The 25,543-nt window shown below is 40.6% G+C and overlaps 1 protein-coding gene across 1 annotated transcript in view; it reads right to left on the bottom strand.

Moving 5' to 3' along the window:
- Positions 1-6,276: 6,276 nt before the first annotated feature.
- Positions 6,277-25,543, bottom strand: part of LOC147028783 (cadherin-7-like) — a 293,221-nt gene continuing 273,954 nt past the window's right edge. Inside the window, exons 11-12 of the mRNA XM_085879499.1 lie at positions 19,741-19,966; positions 6,277-11,293 (exon numbers count right to left, since the gene is read on the bottom strand). Of these exons, the coding sequence (XP_085735625.1) occupies positions 11,047-11,293; positions 19,741-19,966 (473 nt within the window). The 3' untranslated portion in view covers positions 6,277-11,046. The remainder of the gene's footprint in view (positions 11,294-19,740; positions 19,967-25,543) is intronic.

Genomic DNA, 25,543 nt, shown 5'->3' on the forward strand with positions numbered 1-25,543 from the left:
TTTTAAAAAGTTTTTTTGAAATTTGTTCTCCGCTTATTATTGGGTAGTCGATCCAGTCGAAAAAAAAATTATTTAAAAAATGTTTTATTTTTAATTTGTGTTGAAATTTGTTCGACCCTTTTTTCCAGTTTTTCCGTCGATATGTTTGTCTGTTGGGTTGTCGATCCAGACGATAAAAAAATGTTGAAAAATTTTTTTTTTTGAAATTTGTTCTACCCTTATTATTGGGGAGTCGATCAAGTCAAAAAAAAACATAAAAATTTTTTTTTTTTTGAAATTTGTTCTACCCTTATCAGTTTTTCCGTCAATATGTTGGGTAGTCGATCCAGTGGGAAAAAATAAATTATTTGAAAAAAGATTTTTGAAATTTGGTCTACCCTTATTTTCAGTTTTTCCGTCGATATGTTTGTCTGTTGGGTTGTCGATCCAGTCGAAAAAAAATGTTTTTTAAAAAGTTTTTTTGAAATTTGTTCTCCCCTTATTATTGGGTAGTCGATCCAGTCGAAAAAAAAATTATTTAAAAAATGTTTTTTTTTAATTTGTGTTGAAATTTGTTCGACCCTTTTTTCCAGTTTTTCCGTCGATATGTTTGTCTGTTGGGTTGTCGATCCAGACGATAAAAAAATGTTGAAAAAATTTTTTTTTTGAAATTTGTTCTGCCCTTATTATTGGGGAGTCGATCAAGTCGAAAAAAAACATAAAAATTTTTTTTTTTTTGAAATTTGTTCTACCCTTATCAGTTTTTCCGTCAATATGTTGGGTAGTCGATCCAGTGGGAAAAAATAAATTATTTGAAAAAAGATTTTTGAAATTTGGTCTACCCTTATTTTCAGTTTTTCCGTCGATATGTTTGTCTGTTGGGTTGTCGATCCAGTCGAAAAAAAATGTTTTTTAACAAGTTTTTTTTGAAATTTGTTCTCCCCTTATTATTGGGTAGTCGATCCATTCGAAAAAAATATATAAAAAAAAATTTTTTTTTTTGAAATTTTTTCTACCCTTATTATCAGTTTTTCCGTCTATGTTGGGTAGTCGATCAAGTCGAAAAAATGTTTTTTTTAAATTTGTTTTGAAATTTGTTCTTCCATTATTATCAGTTTTTCCGTTGTTTGTCTGTTGGGTAGTCGATCCAGTCGAAAAAAAAAATTATTAAAAATTTTTTTTTGAAATTTGTTCGACCCTTATTATCAGTTTTTCCGTCGATATGTTTGTCTGTTGGGTAGTCGATCCAGTCGAAAAAAAAAGTAAAAAAAAAATTTTTGGAAATTTGTTCTACCCTTATTATCAGTTTTTCTGTCGATATGTTTGTCTCTTGGGTAGTCGATCCAGTCGAAAAAAAAATGTTTTTGAAAATTTTTTTTGAAATTTGTTCTCCCCTTATTATTGGGTAGTCGATCCAGTCGAAAAAAAAAAAATTTTTTTTGAAATTTGTTCTTCCGTTATGATCAGTTTTTTCGTCGATATGTTGGGTCGTCGATATGTTGGGTCGTCGATCAAGTCGAAAAAAAATTTTTAAAAACTTTTTTTTGAAATTTGTTCTACCCTTATCAGTTTTTCCGTCGATATGTTTGTCTGTTGGGTAGTCGATCCAGTCGAAAAAAAAAAGTTTTTTAAAAAGAATTTTGAAATTTGTTCTCCCCTTATTATTGGGTAGTCGATCCAGTCGAAAAAAAATGTTTTTTTAATTTTTTTTTTTAATTTGTTCTCTCCTTCATATTGGGTCGTCGATCCAGTCGAAAAAAAAATATTAAAAAAAATATTTTTTTGAAATTTGTTCTGGTTTTTATCTGTTTTTCCATCGAAATCTTTGTCTGTTGGGTCCTCGATCCAGTCGAAAAAAAATTTTTAAAAACTTTTTTTTGAAATTTGTTCTACCCTTATCAGTTTTTCCGTCGATATGTTTGTCTGTTGGGTAGTCGATCCAGTCGAAAAAAAAAAGTTTTTTAAAAAGAATTTTGAAATTTGTTCTCCCCTTATTATTGGGTAGTCGATCCAGTCGAAAAAAAATGTTTTTTGAAATTTTTTTTGAAATTTGTTTTCCCCTTATTATTGGGTAGTCGATCCAGTCGAAAAAAAATGTTTTTAAAAATTTTTTTTTGAAATTTGTTCTCCGCTTATTATTGGGTAGTCGATCCAGTCGAAAAAAAAATTATTTAAAAAATGTTTTATTTTTAATTTGTGTTGAAATTTGTTCGACCCTTTTTTCCAGTTTTTCCGTCGATATGTTTGTCTGTTGGGTTGTCGATCCAGACGATAAAAAAATGTTGAAATATTTTTTTTTTTGAAATTTGTTCTACCCTTATTATTGGGGAGTCGATCAAGTCGAAAAAAAACATAAATTTTTTTTTTTTTTTTGAAATTTGTTCTACCCTTATCAGTTTTTCCGTCAATATGTTGGGTAGTCGATCCAGTGGGAAAAAATAAATTATTTGAAAAAAGATTTTTGAAATTTGGTCTACCCTTATTTTCAGTTTTTCCGTCGATATGTTTGTCTGTTGGGTTGTCGATCCAGTCGAAAAAAAATGTTTTTTAAAAAGTTTTTTTGAAATTTGTTCTCCCCTTATTATTGGGTAGTCGATCCATTCGAAAAAAATATATAAAAAAAAAAATTTTTTTTTTGATATTTTTTCTACCCTTATTATCAATTTTTCCGTCTATGTTGGGTAGTCGATCGAAAAAATGTTTTTTTTAAATTTGTTTTGAAATTTGTTCTCCCCTTATTATCAGTTTTTCCGTTGTTTGTCTGTTGGGTAGTCGATCCAGTCGAAAAAAAGAATTATTAAAAAATTTTTTTTGAGATTTGTTCGACCCTTATTATCAGTTTTTCCGTCGATATGTTTGTCTGTTGGGTAGTCGATCCAGTCGAAAAAAAAAAGTAAAAAAAAAATTTTTTTTTTGAAATTTGTTCTACCCTTATTATCAGTTTTTCCATCGATGTACATATATATGAAAACAAATATATCCAAATATATATATATATATATATATATATATATATATATATATATATATATATATATATATATATATATATATATATATATGTATATATATATATATACTGCTCGATGGGGTTTACCAGCTCGATGGGGTTTAAGTCTGGAGACTGCTGACCATTCAATGATTTGAAGCCTTCCGTCTTGTTCTTTTCTTTTGAGGTAGTTCTGATATAGCCTGGAGGTATGTTATGGGCTATTATCTTGCTGGAGGATGAACCCCTGACCAACGAGGCATAGATCAGAGGGTATTTCATGGCGCTGCAAAATGCTGTGGGAGCCATTTTGGTTCAGGGTGCCAGTTGCTCTGTGCAAGTCGATGACTTTGGATCCAGCAAAAGAGCCCCAGATCATCACGCTTCGTCCTCCATGTTTGACAGTTGGTGTCACACACTGAAGAACCATCCTTTCCGCGACTTGACATTGTACAAAATCCCTGTGTGATGAACCGAAGATTGCAAATTTTGATTCATCGGTCCATCAGACCTTCTTCCAGTTTTCAGTCATCCACTGGCAGTGCTTCATCGCCCAGGCAAGCCTATTTTTCTTGTTTTGTCATCTTAGCAATGGCTTTCTTACCGCCACTCGACCTGTCAAACCTGCAGCTCGAAGTCTTCTCTTCACAGTTGAAACTGAGATTTCCTTACTTCGATTTTTTGGTATGATATATAACTTCGATTTCGACCAGTGTTAAGCTGTGCTTGAAGCTGCTGTCCTCTGAGCCACCTATCATGCAAGCTGTTGACTCTCAGAAACTTGTCTTCTGATTGTGTTGTAGCTTTGGGTCTGCCAGACCTCTTCTGTCAGTTTCCTCCAGTTTCCAAGTGCCTTTTGATGGCGTAGGAAACTGTAATCACGGACACCTTGGCTTCTTTGCAATTTCTCTAAAGGAAAGACCTACATTTTAAGGGTGATAATGGTCTGTCTGTCTTCCTTTGTTAATTGTCTTTTTTCTCGCCATTATGATAGCAATATACTACTTCCTGCAGTGCAAACTTGTCCAAATAATGCATCAGAGGATGTAGCAACACAGTCTGTTCCAACACTGCTTTTGTACAGACAGAGGGTTTGCAACTAATCATCAAAAGTTGGGACACCTGCAGGAATTGTTTGCCTCAACTTTCACGGCTTAATTTACTTCCATTGCAGTATGTGCAGCTTCGTTCCTTCACTCTCGTAAACGACGACTGGATTGGGACATTTTTTCAATTAGATCGGACCAACCGTATCATAAATGGCCATAACTTGGGAAACCCCTGGGAAACATACTCAGGTCCCCAGCGTCCATTGTGACGTCACATCAAACGAAGAAGAAGAAGAAGAATTGTGCCGCCCCTCTCTCTCCCCCCTAGTTTCGCCCCTCCTCTCTCGCTCCTCTCTCTCGCCCCCACTCTCAACCCCTCTCCCCCCTCCTCCCTCGCCCCTCTCTCTCGCCCCCACTCTCATCCACTCCTCCCTCGCCCCACTCTCATCCCCCTCCTCTCTCGCCCCTCCCCTCTCCCCTCTCTTGAATTGTGACGCCCCCTCTCTCTCGCCCCTCTCTCTCACCCTCTCTCTCGCCCCTCCTCTCTTGAATTGTGACGCCCCCTCTCTCGCCCTTCTCTTGCCCCTCCTCTCTCTGTAAATTTATTCACAAATGTCTACCAAGCACAACAATTAATTCAAACCTTGGGGAAAAAACAGTTTTCAAACCCTTGGGAAACAGCTGTTTCCCTTGGGAAAATTCAAACCTTGGGATTAATTAATAATTTGAACAATTAATTTAAACCTTGGGAAAAAACAGCTTTCAAACCTTGGGAAACACTTGGGAAATAGCTGAAACGGATGAAGAATGATATCAAACCTTGAAAAGGCACATACTCAGGTCTCAGCGTCGATTGTGACGTCATACCAAACGAAGAAGAAGAAGAATTGTGATGTCAATCGTGCAAAAAAAATAATAATAATAAATAAACATTAATTGTGACGTCATTTTTCACGTCATAACACCGTGTCTTGTCATTGGTTGACAGATAAATGGCCGTAACTTGGGAACCGCTTATCCGATTAATATCAAACCTTGAAAAGGCACATCCGCGGGTCCGCAGCAATATTCCTGGCAAGTTGCAATCAGATCGGACCGTCAATCGTTCAAAAAAATAAATAAATAAATAAACGTTAATTATGACGTCATTCGTGATGTCATAGCACCATGTCTTGTCATTGGTTGACAGATAAATGGCCGTAACTTGGGAACCGCTCGTCCGATTAATATCAAACCTTGAAAAGGCACATCCGCGGGTCCCTGGCAATATTCCTGGCAAGTTTCAATCCGATCGGACCGGCGGTTGTCGAGAAACGGTAGTCGCAGACAGACAGACAGACAGACAGACACACAGACACAGAGTTTACTGGAAATATATATATATATATATATATATATATATATATATATATATATATATATATATATATATATATATATATATATATATATATATATATATATATATATATATATCTACCCCCGAGGGAGGACGTTATTTGTTGCTGTGTTTTACAGTGGCACTCTTGTAAATATGTACTCCAAGTGCTGCTTCCTCTTCCTCATGTCCATCAGTTTGGGCTCTTTGCTTCTTGTTCTTCACTTCTTAACTGCTCATTCATCTTCACTGAGTGTAATTATTTGTGGCGTTATTTGTAATCGCCGCTAATTTAGGTTTCCTGACATTTAAAAAAATTGACACTTTGAACCATTCTACTTTTTAGACCTTTTAAGACACTTTTAACACTTTTGACCCCTTTATACCCCTTACATCCTTTAGTTTAGATGCTGTGCACCCTTTAGATCATTTCGATCTTTTTGATCCCTTAGACCTTCACTACTTTTGGTATGTACCCTATAGACTCCTTCGATCCTTTAAACCCCTGAAGACCATTACATCATTTTGACATTTTTAGTCTTTTTCAGACCTTTAACACTTTAGACCCTTACACCATTTAGACCTCTTGAACCCTTTTATACCCTTTTAGGTTCTAACAGGCTTTATGGGTCCTTTCACTGGACAAAAACTAATGGAACGTTTTTCATCAATTCAGGACCCGCTTAGTTTTCACAGCGTGAATGCAATCGTGTTATCAAGCCTTTCAGCCCCCACTGGCCCCCAATATTCCATCAAATCAAATTGCAAATGAACTTTATCACCTAATGCACCCCAACTCTGGACCGCCTTCCATCAAGGGAGATGAGCATTCGTCACGTTTGGGGATATTCATTTGTTGTTGTTTTCCAAACATCATGTACACATATCAAAGGTTTATTGGCAGTTAGGTTTCTATCAATACAATTCTGACTTGTATCCAATAATCAATACAATGTTGCAGAATTTATGGGTGGACAAAAGTTTTTATTACTTTAGATTTTCCAATCCTTGTTGCATTGATAAGATATCATGTGTAGAGTTTAAAACAACTATTCCCAGGTTTCATTAAACACAAGAACAACACATTTGCTACACCTACCCAATCAAGTTCAGGATGCAAGTAACTTGATAAGTTTCCCATGGGATGAAATCAACTGCAAAAAATTTACAAATAAGAAAAATGCAAAGTTTTTATTTGCTCAACATCATGACCACCTGCACATATGAAAAAAGTAACTTTAATACAGCAGATAAAGAGGAAAACCAAAATTGCACAATGATGAGAAAACAAGGTCCAAGCAGTCTAAGTGCTTCAAGCATTCAAAGTTACGTTATTTAACAAAATAGCAAAAATACGATTGTTCTAATCCACCACCGATAATGTCAAATAATATTGTACTGTTGCAGTCTTGTAAGAGAACAAATAAATTATTGAGATCCAAACATTTTGGCTTTGTTTCCATTACGTTAAAACTTTGAAACTTTCATGGGACCCGTTGTAAAAGGTTTCACAGTTTTCCTTTCAAAATCAGACATGAAAAATCTCATAAGTGTTCAGAGTTGGACAATAACACTATAACCTTAAAAATGGAACTTTTCTTTTTCCTGGTCCTAAGTGTTTCTATTGAATCATTCCCTTCATATTTGCAGCTTATGTGCAGTCCTAAACACTAGTATTCTAAACAGAGTGATCTCATCAGCATCTATCATATTGACGTTGTTTTGACTAGCTCGTTAAGGCAATGCAGCTGAGAAACGACTTTTGATAATGATCTTAAATATTCCAATTCAATGCCATTCAAATGTCATTATTTACTAAGACGGACACATTTTCACACACCTTGGACCACACCTTTCCAATTTACCTCAAAGATGTCAAACACCTAGTTTTCTTTATTTTTTTTATCATTTATGATATGAGGTGCATTCAAAATGTTCGACGAAGACGAGAAGATAATTCAAGAAGGGCCAACTTTTTATATTTTCCAATGCACAAGTGTAAATAATAAATAATAATGGAAGCCTGTATAGTGGATAGAACTATGGGCCTTCATTACAACTTGAACTGGAAGGGTGCTTCAATGCTACGATACAACTCTGGAAACAGTGACACTTTATCTCAAGATGTTTGACTGAGCGTACGGGACTTCGTAATTTGTTCAGGCTGCTGGACGAAGTCGCCTCCTCTAGATAAAAGACAAAGTAGGATATTTAACGTCCAACAATGATCAGTGCTGGCTTAACGTCGTCCGAAGGATGGCACACACATTGATGGCACACACATTGACCCTAACTGTGAAACACCAGGATGATAGGTGAACCCAGCCAAGACAGCTCAAAGATGAGTGTGCATATCACCAAGCTATCCTGCCAACTCCACATAATTAGTAGGAAAAATTCATGAACCAAATATGAGGATACAAGGAACTTGTTTTGCAAGAGAAGGTCATGAAGCTCATCAAGCCTGCTTGATCATGCAAACATCTTAGTGCTCCCCATTCCACAATATTTCCAGATACACATCCAACTCAATTTTAGAACAATTCACTCTACTGTCACTACCTTTGCAGGAAGACCATTCCATGCATTCACCGCTTTCTGAGTGAAAGACCCTTGCCTTACTTCCATCCTAACTCTCCTGTTCATTACTCAACTGTGCCCCCTTGTCCTATTCATGTCCATTCTGCTGAAAAGTTATGTTGTCCATTATTCGTGTCCATTCTGTAATTTATTCTTCCATGAATAAAACCTCAAACCCTATTTGCTTTACCTATAGCTACCTGGCACTGTGCTGCTTGCTTGCGCCCCGTATCTACTACCACCCCCAGATCCTTCTCCTGTGTGACACACTCCAAAATAGCCCCTTGCATCCTGTAATCTCTATTTTCATTATTCTTATAACATCCCCAACACCTTACATTTCTTTATGTTAAACAGCATCTGTTTATTTTAAACAGATATTGAAGTATCTAAACTTTCCTACATGTGATCACCACCCTCTCTGTTATCCACCTCACCTCCCAGCTTTGTGTCATCTGCAAATTTGGAAAGCCTACTCTTCACCCCACTATCCAAATCGTTGATGTAAATAATGAATAGTAATGGTCCGAGTACTGATCCCTGAGGTACCCCATGACTCACATCCTCCCAGCAAGAAATCCTCCCATTCACAGCCACTCTTTGGATTGCAAACTGGTTTAGTGATAGGAAGCAATTAGCTACGTGATCAGCCACTCCACAAGCCCTCACTTGGCTCACAACCTCCGATGTGGTACCTTATTAAATGCCTTCTTAAATTCCAGATATACTATGTCCACTGAATATGGTTATAAATTGAAAAAGTTGTCATTTCTTAGACAATCTTGTCTGAGAACATTTTGAAAGCCCTCTCAATTAGAATCAGGTTTACATTAATTTTTTTCCATTGATCTTTAAGGATTCGATGATAATATGATAATTCTACATTCAAAATTAAACCCTATTATTTAATCACTCTTCCTATAAACGCCAGATAACCAATCGTCAGTCTCTGGTTTATTGTGCTGCATCGTTGAGGTAATGACAAAGTTGTGAACGTGTGAGGATTTGGGCGTTACAGCTTCAATTAACTTTGCTTGATATACACATTTAATAAGCAATACCTTACTTTCTGTAACAAAATAGTCTTTTAAAAAGGTTCCGAGACTGATTATGCCTCAAAAGAGAGCTTGAATAAACCGGGGAGAGGTGGCGGGGAGAAATCCGGACATTCATCTTCTAATTGAACTACGAAGAGCCCAACTATTTCATTTTCTGAAAACTTATGAATAAAAATTTACATTGAAAATACAAAATAGCTTTCCAAAGAAAACTTTACAGAAATCCTGCAGAAAGGATCCAAAGCCATTTTAGTTTCTTTCCTTACGCTTCCTGTATTATTTTCCTGCCACTTTGCTTTCAGTTTACTTTGCTTAGACCTTTCATCATTATTGTACATCATTATTCACACGGAGAAAAAAAATCTTCCTGAAATATCTGATCATCGTGCCATGTTTACCTTCTTTGTCATTTTTTGTAACTATCTCTAAACTTTTCATTACTTTCCTTCGTTCTCTCACCAGTGTCCGTTTGATTTTCTTCCGCTAACAATCAACATGGTTGCCCTTCATGGACGAAGGTGGTTGTTCACATGTGGCATGTGAACAACCTAGGAACGTGAATTTGTTGATGGTGTAGGAGATGCCCAGTCAGAAACCACACTGTGAGATAGCAAGCAGTGTAACCTGGTGGTATCGGATATTCAAGACCAGACCACTTGCTTACTGTAGTTTTGACAGAAATTAGTGGTTTGTTCAGAATGCTGGCAATAACCCGCCTATTCTTCACAAAAGACAACGTGAGATCTTTAACATCTACAAACTATCAGTGCTGGAAAACGGGTCCTCTGGCTTCACATCCTTCTGATTGAAAGAGCAAACATTGCCGAATCACCGACGTGAAACACCAAAGTAATAGTTTTTAGCTTGACTGAGGTTCGAACTCAGTCCAGACAACTCAGTTTATAGCTGGGTCAAAGTTCGAACCCAGTCTCGACGACTCAGACAGTTTATAGCTGGGTCAAGGTTTGAACCCAGTCTAGACAACTCAGACAGTTTATCGCAGGGTCAAGGTTCAAACCCAGTCTCGAAATCTCAGACAGTTTATAGCTGGGTCAAGGTTCGAATCCAGTCTCGACAACTCAGACAGTTTATAGCTGGGCCAAGGTTCGAATCCAGTCTCGACAACTCAGACAGTTTATAGCTGGGTTAAGGTTTGAACCCAGTCTAGCCAACTCAAACAGTTTATCGCAGGGTCAAGGTTTTAAACCCAGTCTGGAAAACTCAGACAGTTTATAGCTGGATCGAGACTACTGGGTCCCAGTCTCGACATTCAGACAGTTTATCGCTGGGTCGATGATCAAATCCAGGCGAGAAAACTCAAAGACGAGTAGGCGTACCGAGGCTAGCCAGCTCACTGTTAATATTTTTTCTGATCAAAAAGATCGATAATACATTCTTACTTTCTGCTTTCAAAATCAATCCTAGAATTATGATATTTTTAACCAGAAAGTACTTTTCCAAATAGATTTGAGCAACATTTACAAATCCTGAGTGAATTAGCAAGTCCATCATATTCCAATGAATTAACTCCTTATTTCTAGTTCACTCAAAAAACAAAACCAAAACCATTAAATTACACAAGCTAGACATTCATTGTATTTTGAATGCCTGCTGGCTTGGTTGTGGTAGAGTTCACCAATTAGTGTTCAGCCAAATAAAGGTCAAGTTGTGGGTCCCTTGGATAGATGAGACAATCAATCATGTGGGACTCCAGCCACATGTACAACTGCCTGTCTGCAGTTTTATTGATAAATCAGTCTTTGCTGCTTTCATTCAAATATTTCCTGGTTTTACAAGTAGCATTTGAAAATTACTTCTCATCTTCTCATCTTGTAACACTGTGGAATTTGTTTCAACAATTCCAATCCATATGACCACCATGATTGTGGAAGTGGAAATCAGACATCTTGCTTCCATATTCACTTTTTTCTCAGGCACAGAGACGAGCCCTTTTTAGATTATTCCGGTCTGATATCTTCCATAAAATGCTATCTTATCAGCCACAAGCCGAGGTCAGGGTCCATTTGGCATGGGATGACCATACAGGTTAGCCAAGTGCTGAAAACGTGGTCCCCAGTCAGCGAGGCGGTCGTAGCGCTGATCACCATCATCGTCAGAGCAACTGAGGGAGCTTAGAGAGCCAGCAAGAGAGCCAGCACCCTCATAGGCATAGGAGCACAGGGAGTCGAACGGAGGTGCTGAAAGGTCAGCATCCGCAGCACAAAGCATTGCACAGAGAAAACTGCCAGGCTCCTCTTGTCTGTGCAAGCACATGGGAAGTGGAATAAACTCACAAATCACGAGGCAATAATCACATGACTAACAATGAATTTAATTGATTCAGTAGCATATTTATATAGAGCATAACAAGATGTTAAAGAATAGGCAATGTTACAGAATGGACTTTGGTTAAATAACTGACTGGAAGGTGTGATTTGTTTGAACATTGTGTTGAGGCTTGTGGAGGATCCAGAACAGAATGGACCAGGATGTAACAGAACAAAAATAAAAGTAGGACGAGATAGGGAGGGGTGACACATCAACAGCAGGGTTGAAGGCCAAAATAGAGGGAAACTTAGAGAAAGAATGTATGTGAGGATGAATGAGAGCAAGAGGCGGACACAGTGGTGAAAAAGATGGATACAGCCTCAAACTAAATCACAGAAGTGGAAGGAAAAACTTGAAACTCAGAAAAAGTTGGCCTTGGGGATGATTAATTGTTGTAAAAAGGATGAAGGTTGTGGATGGAGGATAACCTGAGATGGTGGTGAACAGCAGTCGTGAAGCTTTGGAAGGAAGAATGAGATGGAAGAGACTGAGGAAGTTGGTTCCACAGTCGTGAAAAAAGAGGAATGAATGACTGGAGGTGAGCAGTGTCTTGATTTTGAGAGTTTCACCAGAAGTTGATTACTGGCTGATAGTATGTGTGCCCTGTAGAAACCTGAGAGGGTTGTGGGGTGGGGGGTTGGCGGGGGGGGGTGGTGGTCAGAGCATGGAAAGGGCAGAGTAGGCAAGACCAGAAAGGAGGTAGAAGAATACAGAGAGACCACCGACCTGTCTGCGATGTGAAAGTGATAGTGTCAGAGACTAAGCTTCACAGTGGGAGATTGCAATGATCTCGAAAGCCTTGGTTTGCAGGGTGTCAATTGAAGCAAAATGTGAGGCTGGTGTGCCAGCTCATGTGGGAGGGCAGTACTCCATCAAGCTGCACATGAAGGCCTTGGAGGGAGATAAAGGTTCAGATGTGCCAAGAAAAGACTTTGCACAATGGAAGATGCCCAGTCAGCAACTGGCTTTGGAGGCCAATTTAGAAATATAGTTTGCCAAATAAAGGTCATAGCTTTTCGTGAGGCCCAAACGTCTAAAGGCCCAGTCACACCTTGACATTTTAGCCAGCTTATGCCGATTTTTGGAAAATTTGTCTAAAACGCTGGTACACGTCGAATACGTTATGGGTAAGTTTTGATAACATTGAGAGCATGCTGAAAAACACTGCCATACGTCGTTGTACGCTGGCTTTAAACGTTGTACTTTTCGGTTGTCCTCAAATTTTCCATGCTTGAAATTTTAAGACTTATGCCAGCGTATGACTCACACGTTCCGCATAACGCTGGCCATAAGTTGTAGGCACGTCACGCGATCGTTGACACACGTCGACACACGTTACTTGTAAGTTACTCATAAGTCGAAACACGTCGAGGTAATGTTTAGCGTACCCGAAACTTATTTCTAACCTATGAGTAACGTGTTGTAGGCACGTTACGCGATCGGTGACACACATCGATACACGTTACTTGTAAGGTGCTCATAAGTCGAAACACATCAAGGTAATGGTTAGCGTCAGTGTTCCAGACTTCCTGTTTTTTTTGTTTTGTTTTTTTTTTCTTCCTTGTTTCGGTATGATGGTGATTTTGACACTTTGATTTCGAGTGTGGTTATAATATAATATAATTAATAGGCTGCCGCTCAACGATTTAAATCATAACCGCACTGTACACTGAACACCGTCATACCGAAGAAAAAAAAAAACCGGGAGTCTGGAACACCGACGCTAACCATTGACGTGTTTCGACTTATGAGTAACTTTCAAGTAACGTGTGTCGATGTGTGTCAACGATCGCATATCGTGTGTACAACTTATTCCCATCGCATGCGGAGCGTGTGTCATACGGCAAGTACGTCGTAAAATTTTCAACATGTTTAAAATTACAAGACGTACTCCACTTACTATGACGTATGATTGCGTACTTTAGCGTTCTATTCACACATACCAAACTTACCCATACCGTATTCGACGTGCGCCAGAGTTTTAGACGCATTTTTCAGAGGTTGGCATACGCTGGCAAGATCGCCAAGGTGTGACTGCGATGTTGACACTTCCATTTCTGCGGCGGTTATGATTTGAATCGTTGTGCGGCAGCCTTTTCATAACCTACGCCACGTCATCGTCGGCGATGCGTGCAGCGCGCTATGCCGAAGTTAGACTATCGTTGGGCATAGGTTGTGAAGGCCGACAACAGGTTCAGCATTCGTTGGTATAAGTTATCTACAACACAACGAAACGTTCTGCGTCCGTTACTAATACGTTATGCATAAGACCAAGTCGTTATGAATACGTCCGAATTAAAAAAAAAAAACATCAAAAGTTCAACGTAAGCCAGCGTTTCACATACATTTTGATACGTTGCCATTGCTGGCTAAAACGTCAAGGTGTGACTGGGCCTTAAGTGACTGGACTTCTTCAAGAAGAATATTGCGAAAGTACATAGGAGGGTTTGCCAGATATTATTTTCAGAGGGACAGCATGAGAGTATGAGATTTTTCCAGATTGAATGACATATTCCAAGTATCTGACTAGCTCATGATTATTATCAAGGTCTGTAGAGAAGGAAGAGTCTGCTGCCTACATATTCAAAGGAGGAGGGGTATCATGGCAGAGGGTGGAGTCACCAGTAAACAGATAAAGAGGATTTTCCTTCATTCGATGGATTTGATGGATTCGACTACTTACTTTCAATCGGGACAAATCTCACACTCTCACTATGTTTCTCTGAAAGGACCGTTTGGCAACATGCAAAGAGAGTCAGAGAGATCGTTAATGGAATTAGGAAAAGGGCTGGGCCCAAAAAACTACCTTTGGCCACCCCATCCTTGAAAGGGAGAGAAGATGAGAGGATCCTGTTGAGAGCCACCCATTCCATGTAAGAATATAGGACGTCAATAAGCCATTTTTGGTGGTGGTCTTGGATGGAGAGAAAGGACATTTGGAGAGCAAGGCAGGATTCCATATTGTATCAAATGCTCAAGAGATGTCCGTCGAGATGGCCTGATCTCATGTCTGGGATTGATGGTCCCCCTCGCATTGTTGGGAGAGCAGAAGCAGCATGGTCAGGGTAGAGTGACCTGATCTGAATCCAAAATGATGGTCAAAGGTCTGGCCATTGGAGGAAAGGAAGGAACTGTGATGATGGATTACATGACCTTGCTGATGATTGGAAATAAGCTGATAGGTCGGTAGTTAAGCACATCGTTTGTGCACCATGCTAATATAATGCTGTGATGTTGGCTGACTTCCAAGCAGATGTAAGATGAGCTAAGGCAAATGAAAGGGTGAAAAGAGCAAAAAGACGATGTACAAGAGCTGCATTTAAGATTTTTTTTACAGACAGAAAGAGGATTTTTACAACACGTGCGCCAATGCCGTCCAAACCAGTTGCAGCTTTAGAGTCGAGGTTTGCAAGAAACTTTTCTACCTTCTCAGGTGAAAAGGACACAGCGTCCAGGATCAGTTAGGTGTGACTGTGTAGGGTGGGTAAAGGGCGTGAGGGTTTGGGGACTCACAATTTGGAGGCAAGCACAGAATTGAGGCATTCGGCCTTCGCAAGAGCGGAGTCGGCTCTGGTGCCACTTTAAGTGAGGTGAGGGATGGAGAGGGGTGGGAGTTGTAAATACTCCAGAGACAGACTTAACAAGGCACCCCCAGGTTTTTGAGGAAGGAGACAAGTTCCAATGATCAGTCTTGAGATTAGCCAAATGTTGTTATCTGGCTTTCCTGAGATTGGGCACACACTTTCTGTGGGCTTTTTGGAGAGATCTCGTGTTGCCTTCTGTCAGATTTGCTTTCCAGGAAGAGAAGATAAGTTGTTTGAAGGCAACTGCCTCACCACAGGATTCACTGTACCATGGGCAGGCAGAAGAGGATGATAACTGAAGATGAGATGGGATGGATATGTGCATAAGACAGAGAAGGTTTCTGCAGAATAACTCCCAGGGCTGAGTTAATATCGGGGACGGAAAGTATAAGAGAACAGTCCTTAAGTGAGATGGTGGCTTGTAGTCCTGCCAGTCTGCTCGAGTGAACTGCCAGACTCACCAGCACTGTGGCTGCTCTCTGAGAATAGCCAGAAAGATGTTGACTCTCACAAGCATGTGATCAAATGAACAAATTGGAGAAAAGGAAGAACAGGAGACATTAACAGGGAAGTTTGTGTCAGTTAAAAGCAAGATATTGTGGTATTTGTGAGTATGCACTAATAAATGCCTGTAAATGAATGATTAAAATTGACGGTTACATGTTATAAGTTTAGTTTAGCATGGATCGGTAAAATGTGCTAATTTTGACTGTAGTTGGCAGTATTGCATTGTAACCTGCCTGACGAGATATGTGAAGGTGCTGGAACGTTCTCAGACAAAACTTTCTGTCTGGACTAGAATCACATTTGCTAGAAGGCACAGGATTGTTCTGTGATACTATATAAGCCCTCAAGAGGGAGGTGTAGAGAGAGAGAGAGAGGAGGGTGACACGTGAGGAGACGTGTGTTTTGATCGTCCCCATGCTCGATTGAACTCTGATGAGTTAATGAGGTGTTAATGTCCAGAGCAGTTTGTAAGGCTCAGAGCTGATTATGATCATGTTGATTAAAACTCGTTAAGATTGTGCATCGGGAACTGATTCCTTTGAGCTCTTGAATAATCTAGACTCTAGAGTATGAGAACACCATGACAGGACTCAATTGTTCAACAGCCCTGGTGGATGAGGTGAACAAGCGTGAGTTGAGCCGGCAGAACAGGGATACTGGGCGGGAACAACTCAACGTAGGAATCGGAGTTGGACATTGAATGTAATGGTGAATGTCTTCATTTGACTTTTGATCTGTTTATTTGAAATACAAGTTTCAAAAACGTTATGCTGTTGATGTGATTACTGTAACGTCACTCAGAAGTCACAGACTCCAACTGACAAAGATCCATTTGAGTGGTAACCAACCGGAACTATCGTTCAGACACATGAAGTGCAGAGCATGGATTGCAGTCATTCGAGAACGGGCTGGGTTCGGCACCACAAACAACATATGTACACCACTTCAATAGTACTTACTTGTATAGGAAACCACATATGTACACCACAACAACATACATACATATGCAGAAGGGAAGGAAACCCTATAAGGTGCGTATACCCCCTGAAATTTTGGCGACCGTGACAGGATTTGTCAGTGGTAAAAGGCTTTACAGTCTCACAGAAACAGCAGATGAAGAAGACGATGTGTAAGCCACGGTACTGCGGATGTGATCTGAGTTCACAATGACCGCTCATCCATCTGCCATGGAGTTTGACAAGTGGATTGAGAGAGGCGAGCGGCTTGTAATGAAGGGAGAGACACTAATGGCGTTTGTGAAAGAACAGCAATGGGCTGCAAAGAAGGCTCATGAATGTGAGGAAAGACAAATGGAGCATGAGGCACACAAAGATGAAGCGGAGCGTGAGGAACATGCACGGAAAGAGGAGGAGGAGCATGAGGCATGCAAAGACGAAGTGAAGCGTGAGGCACACAAAGACGAATTGGAGCATGAGGAACATGCAAGGGAAGAGAAGGCGGAAGCCGAAAGTATGAAGGAGGAAATGCAAATGAAGATTGAATTGGAAAGAATACAGTTGGAGATTGAAGCAGCTACACTTGCTCACATCACACCTGACACTGGTGATATACGAGTAATGGCAAACAAGCTGAAGCTCCCTACATTTGATGAGAAATGTGATGAGCTGGACACGTACTTTGAGATATTCGAGCGCTTCGCTGTGAGTTAACATTGGAACAGACAGGACTGGGCAGTCAGTCTCAGTGCCCTTCAGACAGGCAAAGCCCTCCAGGTGAAATTCCATTATGCCCTTGGAGAATGCTCACGACTATGATCAGTTGAAAGTGGCCTTGGTGAAGAGGTATAAACTTACAGAGGAGGGATATCACTGGAGATTCAGAGAAATTAAACCTGACAAAGGTGAAACTGTGTTTCAGTTCATGACATGTTTGAGACTGTGCTTTTCAGAGTGGACTTTGATGGCAAAGTGTGAACACAGCTTTGAAGAATTAAGCGACTTCTTGGTTCATGACCAGTTCCTTCGTGTGTTCTATGGAGATGGCCCGTTCATAGCTGAGAGAGTTCCTCAGAACACGGAAGCAATGACAACTTTAGCTGAGCAGTATATTGAAGCACATGGTGGGTGTATTACAGGGAGTCAGTCAAGAAGAAGGACGTCACAATGAAACCAAGGTCAGACAGTTTGCTGCACACGACTGACCCATCTCAACCTCCAAAGCCCCAATTCAGTAGAAGTGAGAGGGAATGCTTTTATTGTAACAAGAAAGGCCACATGATGGCCGAATGTTGATTGAGGAAGACAGTTCAGATAAGGCCACAACAGAAGGTCGCCGGTGCAGTGCATGACTTCCAGAGGAAAGATGTTATGTGCAGAGCAGAGCTGAAAGAGCAGTCTGCATCAGCTGTGCAAAAGTGTCCTGAAGAGATACGGATGAACAAAGGAATATTTCATTCAACACCTATGGTTTTTAGCAGTTGTAAGAAAGCACTGCTGGCATCGCCAATGGCACCATCACCGTGGATGAAGGCTACGTGGGTTCACAGAAAGTGACAGCACTCCGAGACTCAGGATGTACTCATGCAGCTATGAAGAAAGACCTGGTGACTACAAATCAGATAACTGGCAAAGTCTACTCCTGCATGCTGATTGAAAGTACATTGCGTTACTATCCAGTTGCAAAGATCCACGTGGACACACCATACTACGTGGGAGAGGTGGAGGTCATGTGCATGGAGGACCCCATTTGTGATCTTGTCATCGGTAATATACTGGGAGTATGAGAGGTCAAGGATCCAGACCCAAACTGGATTCCACATCTTGCATAAGTAGCAGTGACCAGGGCACAGACCAAGTGCAAGAAGGACAACATCAAACCATTGAAGGTGTCACAATCTGACATTCCTAAGGTGGCTGTGCAAGAGCTCGAGCAAGCTCAGAAGGAAGATGTCTCACTTCAAAGGTTGTGGAAGGAGGTGCAGGATAACAGAAATCATCGGATGCGGTACAAGAACAAGTACAGGTTCAAAGTCCACAAAGGTGTCTTACACCGTATCTATACAACTGACATGACTGAGGTACGTTTGACACCATCAATGGACGTGAAGGGAAGTTGACGGTCATGTGCAGGCAACCTCTGCAAACTGGACTTCTCATGATTCCAAATTGAGATATATTGTCATTCAATTTGTGTGTTGATTTAAAGTTAAATACAGTTCATCCCCTGGTGTTGAAACAGACATGACAGAATGGGTGAAATGAATGGTTGTTGAAGGAACGGAGGAAAGTCGTGCTGTTGGTGGGATGGAGGATAAGAGGGGGAACGTTTGATGGACTAAGTGTTTGTCAGTTTGCCAGGTTCGGGAAGGAAACCTTGTGCAGAAGAAGAATAAGAGGAATGGGTTCGTGATGAAAAATAGGTAATGAAGCATTTGAAAATGTTATTAAAAGCTTTTAAAATAAGAAGCAAATAAAATCATTCAAAAGGAATGTTACTTGAATTGGGAGGTATTGAGAAAGGAAAAGATAAAGAAGGAACGAACTCTAAAGCTAACTCCAAAGTTTTAGCTAACTCTAAAGACACCAGGCATAATTAATTCATGATTTTTGGGGGAGCTGTTTTTTTTTTTGAAGTGAGGATAAGGAATAATATGAAGTTGAGGAATGTGAAAAGGTCAACACTTGGGGGTAAACAAAGCGGAACGAGGCACGCGGCATCAAAGCAAAGACATAACTTGCATTCCCACCACACAAGCTGAAGCCTTGGCAAATAGGCCAGACACTGACAGCGACACAAATTTGACAATACAATGACAGCAAGGTATGGTTAAACGTGGACAATTGGACAAAAACACAACCGGTAACACGGGAACAAAAATATAACAGAAAGGCATGATGAATCTGGTCTGGAAAACTTAGCTTTGATGAAATGGAAGGAGGCACTACGCAAGCAATCATCGAACATGCTCAGACCCCAAATCGGAAGCTCAGAATCGGAACCAAAGATTCTTACATGTTGTTGCAGGATAATTTTTATACTGAGTCAGCATTGTAGATGGGACAGTCAGATTAATGATACCTCTACCAAAGGATGGCATACTCTATGATGCAGCATCTTCTGCGGCTTTGTATAAGATATAGTAGTTTATTTCAATCCTATTTCACCGAGAATTTAACATGAAAGCTTAAAAGCTCACATGATGCAACTGCAGATGACCTGCTTATCCTTCCCAGAATTAATATTGCAATCTACCCTGTGTTGGGTTTATTCTGTGGATTTCCTTTGGAAGATTAATCATCGGACATCACACAACATGAGGAAGTCTTACCGTGGATCTGTGCTCTGAGCTTGAACCTCCACTGCAGTGGGTCTTTCGGCCTGTGTAGCTTCAGGGCACTGTAGTGCTGCAAGGTCAAAGGCACGTGTGTCTTCTTCACCACCTCCTTCATCATCATAGCTCACCACCGTTTCTCGGACATCTCCGGGTGGACAACCACCTGCTGCTGGGGCGGCCTTTCGTCTGCGGCTTAGGGCTGCCCAGAGCACTGCTAGAACTGGCAGAGCAGCATTAGGTAAGAACTCAAACAGTGCAAAATGCAAAGAAACAATAAAGTGAGTAAAAATACCTTCATGTAAAAGCATACATTCAATTAAAATTGCTCTTAAATCAACCTTGAGAGTGAATGATGCCGATACGGAAACTCTGCTGGGATAGATTTCTTCTGTGCAAACAACAAACAACATAAGCACAGTTTCTACCACCTCATCATTCATCCATTAACAGTTAAGTAACTGAAACAAGGAATTTTCTCAGTCGATAAAATCCCAATTTACAGAAATATGCGTCTGATGGTATATTTCCTGGGACTAGAAACAGTTTCTTTTCTCATTATAGCCTTACCCACGATTGATGATTTCGTAAAAAGTTTGATCAGCAGTTACATATGTAGCTCATTTGGGAGCATGATGACAATTAAGGTCTCTATTTTGGAATTGATCCCACAAAACGTTTGATTTAACGATGCCAGATGTTCAAAAAGTTATACAAATAAGATACCTACTCATGAGAGACCAAGACACATTAAGGGTTTTTATCATTTTCAATGTACAGGTAGTCGACAAAAAAATGGAAACACCTGGGTAAAAGAGGGACAACAAGAAATGGCTTCCACACAGGTGTGGACCATGACCATCCAGTTTTCACCATTTGCATCAGATGTGTGTATTGTGTGGGTATGTCCACCGTCTCCCCAGTTAGACTATCCTCTTGGCTCTTCACATCGTCTTCCAGTATCAATCGGTGTCATTTGTTGGACGTCGTGTCGAGAACACGGGTCCCATCAAAGTCAAATTTATGACCAGATTGCAGGCAGTGACATGCTACCCCTGACTGTGTCACCTTTCCAAGCCTAATTGCTCTATCATGTTCATCTAGCCATTGTTTTAAATTTCTTCAAGTTTCACCAATGTAGAATTGGTCACAGTCTCTGCACGATGAATGGCAAACGACTCCAGATTTATCACCAGTGGGTATTGGGTCTTTTAGTTTTGAGATGACATTCTAGATGGTGTGTAGAGGCTTGTAGACTATGCCAATCCATGCGTCACGTACGTCACGTACTGCCAATCCTTTCAGAAAGGCCCAGGTCATATGGCAGAACACAGTGCCCAAGTGTGTCTGGCTCCTTCCGTTCTGTCCATTTTGGTTCTTTCAAGGTGAGGACTATCCCTTTGCTGTACCCATTTTTGAGCAGGACTCCTCCAACTAATCTGATTTCTATAATTCATCGGCTTTGGCTGATGACACCATCCATGTCTGAGTTGCGAAGGTCCGTGCTGCACTATGCTGTGGGAGATTGTGTTACAGGAGTTAAAATCCAGTAATCTGCTGGTGTGGTTTGGTTTCCTGGAAACTGAGGTCGTTATGGAGCCTTCGGGCTTATGGTGAACCTCCACATCCAAAAAGGCCAATTTGCTTTCTTTTTCAATTTTGGTTGTGAAGTTAATGTTGGGGAATACCTGGCCAAGTTGCCCCAGTAGGTGGTCTACCATGTTTGCATGCACAATGGTGAAGGTATCATCCACGTACCTGTTCCAGTATCGTGGGAGCCAATTCACATGACACGCAAATATCTTTTGTTTGAGTTCCTCCATCATCATCCAGCAAGCAGCTGGATAAGGTGAGGAACAAATAACACTCAATCCCAAACACTATATCCACGTGTGTACAACACCCAATGGGAACCCCAACAATCCTACAACCCACACCTCATCACGTCCAACCTGGATAAGAAACCTGCCATGTTTGTGCCCCGGAAATACAAAAACATCAACAAGCACACACACGCAACACCAGATCACGTGCCAGTAAAAACAAAAAACAGCAGAGGAGCCTATCGATGATGTGATTTGATGTTTATTTTGTTTTAGGTTTGCAAAATAAAACAAGAGCGCAAGTGAGCACAATATACGCCCGAAAAAGTCTCTGTGACACACACGCGTGCACGCACGCACACAAACAATTATATATGCAAACACGTCAATTTATGAAGAACAAGAAGGTATATACAGAATTGTGCTACGACATGGAAAACAGCATCCTGGTTGCCATGGCAACCACTTTAGATGACGAACATATGTCGCGACACCGTCTCCACAGTCTGTACCTATGTACCAAATATGAAACGTGAAAGTTGAAAACTTTGAGAGTTAGAGTGCGGACAGGAACGGACGGATGGACGGACGGACAGACAGACGGACGGACGGACGGACGACCGGTATCATATAATACATATATATATATATATATATATATATATATATATATATATATATATATATATATATATATATATATATATATATATATATATATATATATTGGGCGTATAAAAAAGCACTCCTCCATTTGACCTTGAGCACCAGCACATGACAGGAAATGAGCGGTCACATCGGAAATAAAAACCGGACACGTGTCGAGGCTCGGGGTCTACTGGCCTGAGGAAGCTTGCTATGAAGCGGGTGAAACGGGTCTGCTCTTGCTTATTGCTCATATCGGAGGAGTAGATCTGGTTTACTTTTGGTTGGAAGGTTTCATGGTATTGGAGTTATGGAGTAGACACACACACACACACACATACACACACACACACACACACACACACACACACACACACACACACACACACACACACACACACACACACACACACACACACACACACACACACACACACACACATCAGGATCGACTTGCATATACAACCCCTCGCTTCGCTGATGGGAATATTAAGGGGGGGGGGGAGAGAAAGAGAGAGGAGGGAGAGGGGAGGGAAAGGATAGAGGAGGTTGAGAGGAAGGAGTGAGGAGTGATGGAAGGGATGGGGGGAAGGGGTGATGGATGTATGGATAGAGGGAAGGAATGGATGGATAGAAAGTGGATTCACAGCAAGTCCTACAGTTGTTCATGAACAAATGATACTCCAATCTCACAGAGTGAACACAAGATGTAAGGAACCAATTATTAATGAATTAATGGCTTTCCACCTGCTGTACTTTCGTCTGTCATTATATTCCCTGTGTCATCTGCAATGAGCTTGGGTTTTAGAAACAACTCTCGCCTAATAACCTCTAAAGTACTCCACAAGGTGGTGTGTCTCCGAGCATCTCCGGGCTGTGCTTAGCATGACCGCTCAGAAGTGATGGTAACATTTTAAACATTTGTCAGATTTAACTAAGACAATGGAACACACGTTTTTCTGCATATGTACTTCATTTACATTAGCAGCTCACATTGTCTTGAATGTCAATTTGTAGTTTTATTTTCAAAAATAACAACAGCTGCAATAAAAAGTCATTTACTCTCGTCTACTGTCTCACCATGGCTTACAAACATGGCTTACAAACTTGGTTTGGTCCATCCATCCATCCATCCATCCATTTATTCGCTCCATTCCTTCCCTCCATCCAACCACGTCTTCCATCCATCCCTTGATAATGAATGGCAGGCTTGGCACTGCATAACATTGCAGGGCATAACACAGGCAGGTCGGGCATGAACTTTGTACGTTGTTAGATGTATTTTTGATTGTCTTGTGCAGTAGGACAGAGCACAGGGACACAATGCGCGTAATTTTGCTGTGTATCGCCATGGCTTACAAACTAACATCCAAGTAGCTTGTAGAGTGCTCATCAAGTTGCTAAAGCACTCAAGCAAGCACTCCAATAAAATGGTTGATGAGTAACAGCAGGCTTGGCAAGTGATTAGCGATCACCGATGGGTCATATTAAACACCTCCCGGAGATGCCCGGAAAATCAGGTCAGAAAAACCATGAATATGTGAAGCACAGGGCCGCAAATGTAGAAGCAGGTCAGAAAAATCGTGAATACACATACGAAAAACCATGAATACGCGAAAAAAAAAAAACTGCAAATATGTGAAGCACAGGGCCGCAACTGTAGAAGCAGTTGACATTTTATGAATGACGAATATGCGGTGTTCGCGAATAGCGGAACCCTGAATGTCAGGGTTCGACAGCAAATGAATAACAAGACCCAATCACATATCTCACCCATAACTGGAGGGAACAACCAATCAGCTCTCACATAATCAATTAGTAATTGACTCAAGCTAAATCGATGTAATACAAGCAATCATAATTCGTAATGACCTGAACCAATGGAAGAAATGTGGCAAAGTGTTCGAAAGAGTGTGTGAATGGGTCGGGTGGGTCGAGTGTGGACGCATATGATGTAACAATGTAAATCCAAACTTGGTAAAACATTATATTCAGGTTGTATTCGTTATATTCCATGTCCTCTTTTTTTACAATGGAGAATCTCTGGTGTGTTTATGTTTGAGTGGACCAAACGCTAGTGGCAAATCCATAACCTCCTCCATGAGCTATGTAACTGTTTACTCCACATTCAATGCCTCCAAAATCTTTCTTCTGGCTTTATTGGGGGTCACATCCAAAATGCTGACACTGCCCCTTAGGGGAACATGGCCAGCTTTCAGCCCATGTTTGACAATGGTAGATCTCCTCAGGTAGTTACATTTGAAGGTCTTGCAATGTTCAGTGATATGTTGGCATAAGGTTTTTCCCATCTCTCAAACATATTACACATCACAACAACAAGGCACCATGTATAGCACCCCTGCCTGGTCATTCCTGGGCAGCTTATCTTTGTCCTTCATGAGTGCCTGTCTCATGGTAAGTACAGGTTTGAAATTTACTCTCACACCTCCAATTGAAACTCTCTGCCAATCCTTCATGAAACACCTGGCACAAAAGGAAAAACGCAAAAACCTTTTGGTTGTTGCGGTGATCCAGCCCTGTTTTTTGGGACCACCAAGATCGCTTCCGTTTTTGCTAACAATCTGTCAGGGTAGCTGTTGGCCTTCTGGATGCTTTGAAGATGCTTCACCTCTCTCGTCTTGTCTTCAATTGTTGATGGTAATGACGTGCTCTTTTTAGGAGGGTGTAAATCACAGCTCGTTTGTGGCCGATGGGATGGCAAGAGTTGCAGGGTGCCAACAATATCTCAGCTACTCTTAGTGAAAGACACAGTCAGATCTTTAATGGCTACAAACTAATACCAACATCCCAGTTTAACATCAATACAAGAGACAGCTGACACATTTATAAATCTCTCTGCATGCTGAACAGCAGAATGACATTTTAAAGCTGGGTCAAGATTCAAACACAAGACAGCTCAGAGGTGAGTATGCATACTTTAAGGCCGTCCTGCCAGCCCCTAATCTGGTATGGTTCACACATAATTTTGCATCCAAATCTTTTCATACACCTCTTTGGATTTGAAACACTGCTTATCCGAGAGAGCTTTAGGTAACAAAAGACGCTTGATTTGTGTTTCATACTTGGGAGCACACTACCTGTGTGCTGGAACAGTTTCAACAATTCAAAAGAAGAAAAGAAGAACCACTCTCATGTCTTCAAACACATAGGGCAGCAGAGGCAATTTTTCTTGGCTAGAGGGCACGATCCTGGACAGGTCATCACTCCAACACAGGATACTTGAATGATTCATTCTTCCCAGCAAGCCGGTACTTATTCTGCCGACTTCAGAAGGATGACAGGCTGAGCAAACCCACATGGTGTTATGTAAC

Source organism: Eptatretus burgeri, chromosome 4, assembly GCF_056783735.1.
Source record: "Eptatretus burgeri isolate ZD-2024b chromosome 4, Ebu_testis_v1, whole genome shotgun sequence".
Taxonomy (NCBI): domain Eukaryota; kingdom Metazoa; phylum Chordata; class Myxini; order Myxiniformes; family Myxinidae; genus Eptatretus; species Eptatretus burgeri.